At 49.3% G+C, this 12,694-nt stretch overlaps 1 protein-coding gene across 1 annotated transcript; it reads left to right on the top strand.

Moving 5' to 3' along the window:
- The first annotated feature begins 371 nt into the window (after window positions 1-371).
- On the top strand, window positions 372-10,701 carry LOC142047669 (CMRF35-like molecule 7). The gene is made up of 5 exons (XM_075071815.1): window positions 372-601; window positions 5,679-6,023; window positions 8,856-8,967; window positions 10,073-10,194; window positions 10,452-10,701. Exons 1-5 carry the CDS (start codon window positions 562-564, stop codon window positions 10,460-10,462), a joined length of 630 nt encoding a protein of 209 aa, XP_074927916.1. The 5' UTR covers window positions 372-561; the 3' UTR covers window positions 10,463-10,701.
- The last annotated feature ends 1,993 nt before the right edge of the window (window positions 10,702-12,694 follow it).

The following is a 12,694-nucleotide window of genomic DNA, read 5'->3' on the forward strand; positions in this document are numbered from 1 at the left end:
TGAGCTACAAGGCCCTAGACACCTGTTACTGCTCAGAAGAGGGGCAATGCTCTTCCGCCAGCACTAACAAAGCACCAGTGTTGCTGTTTTCCAGTTGGGCAGTTTTCTGCAAGGCAGGAGTCACAGGCCGCCAGGGCATCAGTTCCCATTTGGAAGGCTCCTCACAACTGAAGAGAGCCAGGGCATTATTCTAAAGGAAGCTTAGATACTTTGGCAGCTGGAAAGATATTTCAGAGAAACCCTGAAATAGCAGGATGATATATATGCTGTGCCTCACTGTCCCTCTCCTTGCTTGCTTAGGGGAATGACCGAACAGGAAATATGCCTTTTAAAAAACCATAAAAAACCAAAATCGTTTTAGAAAAGGGAAGAAGAGCCTCCTTCAAAGGAAGTGTGGCACCCAGCAGATTTGGAAAACTCAAACTAGAACCTCTGTACGTGGATCTCCAAGTTCCACGTCAACATCAAAAAATACACGAGGCGGTGGTGCTAGCTTGAAGAAAGGTGATTTTCCTGGAGACACTCGCAGCAAGTGACTTTCACCCAGAAGGAGTTGCAATAATGAGGATTTCCCCGGTCTTGGTTTGGATTCTTTTCCCAGGTAAGAATGACACGGGCTCTTTGTGCATCAGTGGAAATACACTGAAGTTATTTGGCTTGCACAATGTACACATTCTGATGGGGAAGCCAGTAGAGTTTGAAAGCCCCAGCTAGGTACTGTAATGATTAAAAACTGCACTGGAGGAAGGTTTCCACCTCTGGAGCTTACGAACTGTATAGGAGAATAAAAGTTGCAGCGCAGAACCTGCTTCTCCATTGACAGCTGTCTAGAGAACACGGTTTCCATGGTACAAACTTTCTACACACAGTAAATATTAGCTACAATATTAAGTGCTACTGTTAGCTGTGTCGCTGACTGTATTTCTGTGGCCTAAACAATATCAAGGTTTTAAATGTTAACAAGTTTATTTTCTTTGGGGATATATTTTTTTTTTGCAGGAGGGATGGGGGAGGAATGTGTGCAACCAATGGAGGGCCAGTGCTTTAAGTGTCACACCTTGGCTGAAGAGTGTCCAGCTGAACAATTCACTGCCTGATTTTTACATATAAATGAACATTGTTATGTTCATTTAAAATTGGCAAGTATAGATTTGATAAATATAGTTATCCATAGAGTCTCCCTTGTGGATCTCAAGCCTGGTTTAACCAAGTTTGCTAAGACTTTCCACAAAGAAATTCAACTGGGGCCTGAGACCAAGCACTGAAGTTTTCAGGCAGGAGGGAATTGTTTCAGAACGCTAGGAGTATGTGAACAGGATGTTTTAATGAAAGCCCTGACGTGAGCTTGACTATGGCAGTTGTGACCAGGCACTGCTATAACAGCATCAATACTGCTTTTTAAATACAAAAAAGTTTGCAACAATCCTAGAAAGTAAGAAGTTGCATTTCCCCGACTCTCAATGAGCTGGAATGGTGCTCAATGTGAATTTCTTCATAGCTCTGATACAACAGCCCCGTGCATGCTAAGGCATCACATCTGAGCAGGAACAAACCAGCTGCACTGGGGATAAGAGCCTAGCAGGAGAAAAACAAAGTCAATGGATAAGAATATCAGAATGGCCCTATTGGGTCAGACCAAGGGTCCATTTAGCTCAGTAGCCTGTCTTCCAACAGTGGCCAGTGCCAGGTGCCCCAAAGGGAATGAACAGAATGGGAATCATCAAGTGATCCATCCCCTGTTGCTCATTCCCAGCTTCTGGCAAACAGAGGTAAATCAAAGGAACTGAACAGAAGGAGTTGAAAAATTGTCCTCCTAATTTGTGAGGCAGCTTTTATGAGACAAAGCTCTGCTCCCCCCTCTCCACCTCTGCCTGCCACAGTGGGCATTAATATACAAGGAATAAGCCAAAGAACAGGATGTCCATATATAGTAAGATGAGTAAAATCACTCAGTACATTGTAGCGGTTAAACCAAGTCTAGATTGGCTGAGGCACAGGTGGAGGAAGTATTGCTACCACTTTGGACCCCAGCGGTCAGCCACATTCAGGCTGTTCAGTGATGAGGAGAAATTGACTGGAGAGTCAGGTGTTTCCTTTGATGTGATCTTGTTTCAATGTACAAAGTCCCATTTCCCTGCACACATGAGGAACCCAACAAACAGAAAGTACTGCAGTTCCTTTGCTTACAGCCCCAAGCCTCTCTAACCAGACCCAGAAGCTCACCCTCAGTTCTGTCCACACACATATGCAGAGGGAGTGATGTGAACAGCAGGAGAGTTGTTCTCTGCCTTGGTGCCTAATTACAGTCCATTTCTGAGTGGCTCCCTGAGAGCCAGGCACTGCTGCAGGGCAGAAAATGCCAACAGAGGGGATTGCCTGTACTCTGTTTGCTCCAGGACTGGTGTACAGGTATAAACGTAGTTACACTTGAAATATACTGGATACTGTGCCACTGATTTCAGCTCCATTGGAAAGCCAACCTGGCCTGTGAGGTCCCGGACATCTACAACTGCTCAGGAGAAGGGCAAAGCTAACCTGCCAGTCCTAGCAAAGTACTGCCACTACTGCTGCTATTGGCTGACTGGAAGCAGTTTTCTGCACCGTAGGGTTGACAAGCAATGCGTGGGTACCTGGGGAAGGCTCCTCACCACAGAAGAGCTCAGTAAGCTTGCACTAGAAGAAGTTTTGATTCGGTGGTAATCAGCAAAGCATTTCAGAGAACCCCTAAGTGGGTGGAGGCCCTGCATTTTGTCACTTTCGTTTTCCACTGACCGATGTAGCATGATGCAGCACATAACAAGAAATGTCACTCTTCTTAAAGGAAACTATTTTCATCACCGATGAACAGAGGCTAATAGCAGCCTCTGACAAAGGAAATGAAGCAGTGAAGCAATCCAGCGACTTCAAAGTAAAGACCAAGTCACTGAACCACAGGGTTTCATATAAAACTGTAAAATCAATAAAATCAAATAAAGTTAAATTTTAAAAAATGGTCCTGGTGATGTTCTGGAGAAACCTCATTTCCCAGGGCCACTCACAGCAAGTGATCTTCATCCAGGAGGAGAAGGCAGCATAATGAGGATTTCCCCTGTCTTGTTTTGGATTTTTTTCCCTGGTGACAATGACATGGGCTTTTTTGGAAACAGTAGCAATATACTGAAATTACCGGCCTCGCCCTGTTTACAAGCTCAACTGGCTTCTCCATCAGAGCTTGAAAGCCCCAAGTATGTTCTTGTGGTGATGAAAAACTGCCTGAGAGAAGGGCTTCCACCTCTGGTGCTTACAAGATTTGCAGAAGAATAAAAATTTCGAGTACAGAATCTGTGTCTCCATTGACAACAGTCCAGAGAGCAAGTTTTCTCTGTTGCAGCCTTCCTGTTTACAGTTGATGTGGGCTACAATACTCAATAAGAACCACCGTTTGTATTCCATGGCAGCTGACTGGGAATTTACCATGCATGAAATCAGTTTTGAGTGCTAACAATTCATTTCGTCCTTTTGTTATTGTTGGGGAACATTGATTTTTTTTATTTTGGTTTGGGGGGGGCAGGAATGGAGGGGTCAGGGTGGTTGCAAATTATGAAGAGGAACAGTGCTCAGTGAATAATACATGCCCTAAGAATATCCAGTTGTATAGCTCAAAGGTGATTGATTTGTTTACTTTGTACATCTCCAAAACAGCTTCACTGATTTTGCTTAAACTTTCCACAAAATATTCAGCTCTGGGCTGAAACCAAGCATTGAAATTTACACTCACGTGCACACTGAAAACAGGACATTTTAACAAAATCCCAGGGACAACCTTGATTATGGAGAATGCTACCAGGCACCTCCTATACCAAGGTCTATACTTCCTCCTCCTCCTCCAAAGTTTACTTAAATGACATGAAAAACTTCTAAAGATCCCTAGAAAGTAAGAAGCTGGGCTGGAGTGGTGCTCAAGATGAGTTTCTTGGGAGCTCTGTTATCACAGCATGGGGTGTGCTGAGGCACCACATCAGAGCAGGAACCAGCCAGCTATCCTGGAGATAAGAGCCAAAAAGAAGAAAACCAAAGCCAGAGGGTAGGTAACAGCGCGCTGCCTGCCGGGCTACCGGGGGCATTCAGCACCTGGTGGTGAAGTTACTGGAGCTTGATCGTATATTTGCTCAATTTGATCAGAGCTGCTGAGCACCTAAACCTGGACACATTGTATTCATCTTCTGCACAGTTTGTTCTACCACCACCCCTTTTCCACCCCCAGTTCATCTGTCTTTCCCTCCAGCTAGGACAGGGATGGGCAAACTTTTTGGCCCGAGGGCCACATTGGGGGATAGAAATTGTACGGCGGCCATGACTACTCACAAAATTGGGGTTGGGGTGCGGAAGGGGGTGAAGCCTCCGGTTGGGGGTGTGGGATCTGGGATGGGGTCAGAAATGAGGAGTTCAGGGTGTGGGAGGGGGCTCTGGGCTGTGGCGGGAGGGTGAGGGCTCTGTGGTGGGGCTGGGGATGAAGGGCTTGGGGTGCAGGAGGATGCTCCGGGCTGGGATCAAGGCGTTCGAAGGGTGGGAGGGGGATCAGGGCTGGGGCAGGGGGTTGGGGAGTGGGGAGAGGCTCAGGGGTGCAGGCTCCTGGTGATGCTTTCCTCAAGGGACTCCCGAAAGCAGCAGCATGTCCCTTCTCTGGCTCCTATGAGGAGGAGCGGCCAGGCAGCTTGCCTGCAGTTCCTGGCCAATGGGAGCAGAGGGGCTGGCACTTGGGGAGGGGGCAGTGCGCAGAGCAGAAACCCCTGGCTGCCCCTATGTGTAGGAGCCGGAGAGGGGGACATGCTGCTGCTTTTGGGAGCCACATGGAATGGTCCCCGACCCTGCTCCCCAGCTGGACCACAGAAGCAGGGCAAGCCCCAGACCCCACTCCCTAGTGGGAGCTCAAGGGCCAGATTAAAATGGCTGGTGGGCTGGATCCAGCCTGTGGGCCATAGTTTGTCCACCTCTGGGCTGGGAGGACTGAACACAAAATCTTCCTTGGGGCACTACCACGGTACCACCTAATGTGCAACAACAAGGCTTAGAAGCACAAGCCAAACTCCCTCACCTTCCCTGCAGCCCGGCCTCCTTCACCTCATCTCTCCCAGCTGCAGTCGCTCTTGCTCCCAAGTTGACACTGAACAAATCAGTGTTATAGACATGGGCCTGTTTCGACCCAGACACCGTGGACTCCGTAGTTTCCGTGCAGAGGTGAATCCTTCCCTGGAGTCAATGACTAACACTGCAGGCAAAAGCCACCACTTTTCATCTCGTCCCTGCAGTTCCCGCAGGAAGAGTTTAGTGTGAACAATCTCCAGCTGGCCTGGTGCGCACAAAGTGGGAGAGATCAGCATCCAGCTCGCTTCATTTACAGCACCAATTCAGGAAGAGACGAATGAAATGCCCTGCTCCCTGCAGAGAGACATTGGTTTCTAGCTTGAGTTTTAATAATCAAAGCCAAGAGGATGCTAAATTCGACCGGTTTTCTCTGCTCTGCCCTTCCTGTTCTCCCCACTCCATGCACCTACCTTGTAAAGCCTCAAGTGGCAGTCCCAATTCCCTCCACTCCTCACCCTTCTTTCCTACCCCCCAAGGGCACGGGGTGCATTTTATTGATTTTTGGAGTAAGAAGGATTTTCTTTCTCTCTCTAATTCTCCTTGTTTCCCCACAGGCTGCTGGGCAGCGGTAGGCCCTGGGACAGTGCACAGGCCCCTGGGCGGGTTGGTGACTGTGCGGTGCCAGTATGAGAGAGGCTACAAGGATTATCCAAAATTCTGGTGCAGAGCAGGAACCCTGCTCTGGTTCCAGTGTTCCAGTGCTCAGATCGTTGAGACCACGGGGTCGGAGGCAGAGGTGAAGCGGGGCAGAGTCTCCATCCGAGACAATCACACCCTGAGTGCGTTCACCGTGACCGTGGAGAACCTGACACTGGCAGACACCAGCATATATCACTGCGGGGTAGACAGGACTTTGCTTCCTGATCCCAGGGCCACTGTGGAACTCACCGTCTCTGAAGGTAAATCCCTGTGCTGCCCCCCGGCAGTGTCAGGGCTGCCAGGCTCGGGGCAGAGCTGGGGGGCGCTGGGCGGGGGAAGGAGGGCAGGTGTCTAGACCGGCAGATCTGCTGTAACCCGGGTGGTGCCAAATGCCTCAGCCCACTCTGCACAGGGCCCAGCCTGGGGCTGCGAGGGGCCAGAGGGCGGGCGCTACCCCTGGCTGCACACCGGCCATTGAGCCCCTCTGCGGTTCCCCGCAGCACCCTTTGATCAGTGCTGCTCGGTCCCTGCCCAGCCCCGCAGTGCCTGTGACCATGGAGAACCTCACAGTGGGAGATGTGGGGACTTACAGGTGTGGAGTAGCGAGGACTCTTCTTCCCCATCTCTGGGATTCTGTGAAAGTGTCCTTCTCCCCAGGGAAATCCCTGCTCTGCTCCCCCATGCTAATGGCAGGAGTGTAGGGGTTTGGGGAGCATTGGCTGGTAGGAACGTGGGAGTGCTCCTTAGACACAACTATTTACTGTAAGCCAGTATGTCCAGAAACTACATCCACCTGCCTTAAGGGAGCTGGAGAGAAGACTTCAAACATGGTCAACTGAAGGAAAACAACATGCAAATAAGGACAGAAATCTGCTGTGGATCCCCGCAGCGTTCTAGAGAGCACTGGAGGAGGGAGGGAAGGTTCTTGGTGCACAAAGTAGTTTCTGGGTTCTAAAGAGCTTCGCTCGCCTTGTGTGTTAGCCACCTACAGGAGTCTTAGTGCTGTACAGGGCAACACCACCAAAATGAAGACAGGGAGCTGAGCCGACTAGGAGAGCCAGTAACTTGGCTCACTTCTTGGGAGTGACCTGGAAGAAATGCCACTTTAGGAGAGAGACCTGCATGTGGGGTGGGGGTGGGTTGGGAAGTTGGGTTAGAGGATATTCCATGGATAGGAGCTGGCATGGAACTAGACACCAAGCCAGCAGTAAGACAAGGGGACAAGGAATGGTGGCAGAACAGGGAGGCTCATCTGGTCCAGCATTAGGCTCATCTGCTGCCTCAGTTTACCTTCCTTTAGATCACTCAAGCCACCACATCACTGGTGCTATTGCATCAACTCTCCCCTTCAGTGCTCTGGTTTATTCACATACAATAACACTCAAAGGTAAATATTCCAGCCTTCTTACTTCACATCAAATTGTCATTTCAGTGTGAATCAGGCTCACCATCCTCATCGCCCTTCCTCCGGGGCCACCCAGCTAAGGCGGCTCCCTCTTTCCCCACAGCTCCTCCCACATCTCTGAATCATTCACTGACAACCTCCAGGCTTGCTTTATATACCATGGGTAGCTGCAGGTCACATGCTCTGTCACCTGACCCCCAGGACTATAACTCCCAGATCCTTCAGGTAGCTACATATCCCAGCATGGCCACTTGTTACGGGGCTGAGCCTCCCTCTCTACTATGGGAATTCCCTGCCAGCTAGAGGGATTTGATTATTAGATCTCTGCATACTCTAAACCCAAAGCGAAGATCAGAGTTGTACTGGTTCATGTTTAATTCTGATGTTCACATGGCAGTTATTGGTGAACCTCTTAAAACTTCCTAAACATCATAAAAAAGGGGGCTTGGCCTTGGGACAGGGTTAGCTGGCCCCAGGCTTCCCTTAAAGGGGGCAAGCCACCCTGTTATATGAGTGGAGAGAGACGTGATAAGATCAGAGATGCGGACTGGGGTGGAGCTGGCTAGAGCCTTGAAGGCCTGGACAAGAAGTTTCAACTTGAAGTGAAAACCAGAAACCTTTTTCTTCTTCCTGTAATTCAAGAGCAATCTCTCCTTTAGCTTCCAGAGGTTGGTCTGGAAGCCAAGCAGTCATATAGGTACCAGGCAGTATCTCTCTGCAGTGATCATCCGGCTGAGTATATTAGATAAATACCAGAACAGTGCTTTCAGAGGGTGATCCCCAGAAAGGACAGCACCCAGCTCGTCCGCATCCCCCAGGGAGAGGAGAGTCACATCACACTCACGTAGGAAAGTTTGTATACCTATGGTACCTTCCTTGTGTCTGTCACACTCAGCTCTGGCATCTTCCTGTAAATTAGACTGTGAACTCTTCCTGGCAGAGGCCACCTTGTGCTGAGAGTGTCTGTCTATAAAATGCCTCCATTGCAAAACAATGCCATTATCATTGTTACGGGAAAGCCCACTAATCCCAACCAAAATCACAGCTCATTTGCACTGGGTGCTGCACATACATACCATGTCTACACAGTGTGACGGGTCGGGTCACAGAAACCCCACACAGCCCCTGCCCCAAAGAGCTTACAACCAGACAAAGCAAGCAGTGTTCTCCTCACTTTAAAAGGTGAGGAACTGAGGCACAGGAAGATTCATGACTTGCCCAGGGTCTCTCAGGAAGTCTGCGGCAGAGCTAGGAACTGAGCCCAGATCTCCTGAGTACCGGTCCAATGCCGTATCCACCAGGCCAGCCAACCACGCTGGAATGAATAAGTAAGAGCAACTGCCTAGAAGAAGCTAAAAAAATATTCTAATAATTTACAGCTTCTGATAGTTTTACTAGACAAAACTCTGTCCCCCAACCCCCTTCACTTTTGACTACTAATCTCAATACTAAAATGAAGATATAAGCTGGAGAACAGGAGCCCAGATATACTAAAGGGAGTAAAATCCCTAAGTACATTGTAGGAGTTAAACCAAGTCTCGCCCTACTGAGCTGGAGATGGCAGTGAGATGAGTACCTTCCCAGTGAGGTCTGAACTCCCGAAACAAGCAACTTTACTCTCTTGGTAACAGTGATTCAGGTTGGGGTTTCTGCAAGTAACGCTGGCTCTCTCTGTTTTTATCTGCAGGCAATTATACCTTCACCTCCGCTGGAAGGCCCCCAGCGACAAGAGAAAAGCCCAGCGGGGCTGCTTCCACATCCATTACACTCTCTATAAGCAGCAACGACACTCATGCACTGTGAGTTTCAGGGATCCACTGGACTGAGTCTCACTCTTATTACCATCATGTGACCCATGCCCAAGGGCCCTTACCTATCCCCCCAGCTCACCCAGAGGTTTCTCTGCATCTCTGCCCTTCCTGCCCACCAATGTTACACACAGTTCCTGTTCCATTCTACCCTAATAACAAGTCAGCTGATTTTCTCTCTGATGCTGGGATCCAAATCTCTTTCACACAATCTTATCGAAACCAGATTTGCCACATCGAGAAACTCCCAAATATCCGTCACATTGGATGAGAGCTATGAGATATTTATGGTCATCTAGAGCAGTGACTCAACCTTCCCAGACTACTTTACCCCTTTCAGGAGTCTGATTTGTCTTGTGTACCCCAAGTTTTGCCTCACTTGAAAACTGTTTGCTTACAAAATCAGATATAAAAATAAAAGTGTCCCAGCACACGATTCCTGACAAATTGCTGACTTTCTCATTTTACCATATAATTATTAAATGAATCAATTGGAATATAAATACTGTACTTACAATTCAGTGTATAGTATATAGAGCAGTATGAACAAGTCATTGTATGAAATTTTAGTTTGCACTGATTTTGCTAGTGCTTTTTTATGTTGTAAAACTAGGCAAATATCTAGATGAGTTGATGGACCCTCTAGAAGTCCTCTGGGTTCCCTCAGGGGTAAGCAAAGCCCTGGTTGAGAACCACTGGTCTAGAGAAAAAAAGGTCCCACACTTAAGCAGAGAAGCAAAGAATTCTCACATCCTTGGTGATAGGGTCTCACAGAACAAACTAAAATAGGGACCTTGTGGAGTTAGATTCCTTGCCTGGCAGCTAGCAACTCTTGTTCCAGGGAAGCACTGGGCAGGGCCTGTCTGGGTCCAATCACTTCAGGGTCTAGATGTCTGGATGACTGTCCCGTGGGTCAAAGGCAGCTAGTTAGATTAATTGGGCAATGTCTAGAAAGGGAAGGTGCTACGGCCTGTGTCCCTCTCTCCTCCTTGTTCATACTGTCACACTCAGGCAGAGCAGCCAGAGAACTCACAGTTGGGAGCAGTCAGGTCATATCTACAGGGTTTCACAGCTTCTACTTACTCTCTCGCCATAGATCCCAGTTCAGCAACATCCATTTCTTGCTCCTGTTCATCTGGAAAGTCCCCATCTTTCTGTGCATCATCTGGATGAACATACGGTATAGGAAGAACTCCAGGGAGATGCCAGACGGACATGGTGAGAGCCTCCAAATTTAACACCTTGGACTGACATAGTCCATCTAATTATGCTCAGTCTTGTTTCAGTCAGCAGCCCCCCCTCTCTGACTGTGTGTGTGAACCTGATGGACATCCCTTCCCTCCTGTTCTATCACCCTGATCAGGAACTCACACATGCAGGAGAACAAACATGCTCCATGATGGGTATGAACAAAAAGATACTAGTACCAAGCATGTCTCCTCCACTAACTGGTGGTTTCTGGATTTTTGCTGTAGCTCCTTCCTAGTTTAGGAATGGCTTGAAACCAGCAGAAGAAAGATTGAGCTCCCAGCTCTGTGCACAGCAGCTACTCCCACCTAGAGCCCACATGGATCTGTGTAAAGGAAATCCTGTAACAGTCAGCCCTGCTGAAGGGTTCAGTGGATCCAGATCTTACTCCAGAGTGAAGACAAAGGCGAGGATGAGCCCCCAGGGGCACAGTTCCCAAGAGCGGCACCAGAGTTTCTTGCGCCCTAGGTAGAATTCGGGGGGTGGCATTTTGTGCACTCCCCACGGGGCATGCAGGAGCTTCCAGTTCCACTCCCATCATGCAGCTGAAGAAGGACACTCCGCCGAAATGCCGCAGGTGACAGCAGCTGTCATTGAGCTGCTCAATTGCCTGCCACTGTTTTCCACAGCACATTGGCAGAAGGTCTTTCTTCTGCGGCGCGACAGGAGTGGAACCAGAAGCTCCCGTGCACCCTGTGGAGAGCGCACAAAATGCCACCCCCCAAATCCTGGCACCCTAGGCGACCGTCTAGGGTCACCTAATGGAAGCGCCGGCCCTGACAGTTCCCCATCACAACCATAGAGGAAACATAAGGTGTAGGAGCCTGAGTAGCTGAAAGGAAACACTCATCCCTTCCCGCAGTTTGAGTTTGGCTCTTTGCAGCTGGATTGCACTTTCTACACCTCCTTTTCCATCATTCATCTTCACCCCTCCGGTCTCTTCTACAGCAAGCTCCTAGCAACGACTCATACATAATCTCGTCTCTCAGACATGCACACAGAGAGGTTAGCCTCAGATTGTATCTTGAAAGTGGTCATCTTACTTACTGCTAACCTGTAACACACGGCACCAATGAAATGTATTTTACAATAAAGCTTCTTCCTGGTGTTCTGCAGAGAGGCTCTCCTGGAGACATCTGTCTGGCTCTCTGCCCCTCTGGCAGGCAGGTATCTGAATCCTTATCACTTACCGGTCAGGGCTGCCCAGAGGAGGGAGCAAGTGGGGCAATTTGCCCCAGACACTGTGTCCTACTGGGGCCCCCATGAGGATATAGTATTCTATAGAACTGCAACTCTTTTTATGGAAGGGGCCCCTGAAATTGCTTTGCCCCAGGCCCCCTGAATCCTCTGGCAGCCCTGTTACTGGTGTCAGAGAGAAAAATCCCTGCTGGAAGCTGTATGAGTTTGACAGGAGACTCCTACCAAGAAGAACAAGTGAGAAAGAGCTGCCCATGGGAGAGAGGGTGGGAGAACAAAAAGCCAAAGTCTCTGCAGGCGTAAGCCACTGTGGCTCCAATGCGGAGGTGAAAGTGAGCTGGTGCGGGCCGATAAGGACTACTGGTAAGAAAGCCAGTACACAGCCAACGGTACTGGCAGGGCCACTGATGGGGGGGCAAAAGGGGCAGCTGCCCCAGGGCCTGGTGATTAAATAGGGCCCAGAGCTCCCCGAAGAGGCCAGAGTCCCGGCCCTTTAAATTGCCGCCAGAGCCCCAGGCGGCACAGGCCAGTCAGTGCTGAAGGGCTGGCTGGGGGAGTCTGGTCTCAGCCCTGCCCCTTCCACCCAAGACCCCGCCCCTTCCAGGGGCCAAGAACCACCCCATCCCCACGCCCCGCCCAGGACCTCAGCCACCCTGCGTACCAGTAAGTTCGTTAAGTTACTTGCGCCCCTGCTCCAGTGACATCAAGCACCAGATTGTCCCCTCTGGTCTATCAGTGCTACCCTGTGTAGTGTGGAAAGACTTTGTCTCCACGTTGTATAAAGTGCCCCAGCACCTCCAGACCGTTTGGTTTCACTCTTGCCTTGGGAGAGAACGTGAGCATTCAGTGATCTCCAGTAGGCTGACTTGTGGTAGTAATTACGGTGGTGTGGTCCTGCCTCAATGGTTACGGAGCTGTCGGATGTTTTCAGTTTCACAGGAGTTTTAAACCTTTACTTTATAAAATTCCCATTGAAGAGGCAAAATGCAAAAGCCAGAACATGAACTTAGAGCATAATTTGAATTGTTCCTGTTCTAATGAAAAATGTTCCCATTTTGCAAGAAATCTAAGACTCTCTGGGCTCTGTATTTGGCCACATTGTTGCTCTTCAAATGCTAATTGCCCGAAGAGCAGTTACACAAGGGGGTATTTGCCTATAGAGTATTTTGTAACTTTCTAGTCATAACTACCTTGACAGGAGAACCCCTCCCATTGGTGATAGGTTGTGTCCACACCAGGGGTGGGCCAACTGTTTCGCGGTGCTGGGAGGGAG

Source organism: Chelonoidis abingdonii, chromosome 13, assembly GCF_003597395.2.
Source record: "Chelonoidis abingdonii isolate Lonesome George chromosome 13, CheloAbing_2.0, whole genome shotgun sequence".
NCBI classification, from domain to species: domain Eukaryota; kingdom Metazoa; phylum Chordata; order Testudines; family Testudinidae; genus Chelonoidis; species Chelonoidis abingdonii.

Coding starts and splice junctions, on each gene's coding strand:
- LOC142047669 (XM_075071815.1), top strand. CDS start 562: ATGAGGATTTCCCCGGTCTTGGTTTGGATTCTTTTCCCAG. Junction 602..5,678: donor GGTTTGGATTCTTTTCCCAG/GTAAGAATGACA, acceptor GTTTCCCCACAG/GCTGCTGGGCAGCGGTAGGC. Junction 6,024..8,855: donor GGAACTCACCGTCTCTGAAG/GTAAATCCCTGT, acceptor TTTTATCTGCAG/GCAATTATACCTTCACCTCC.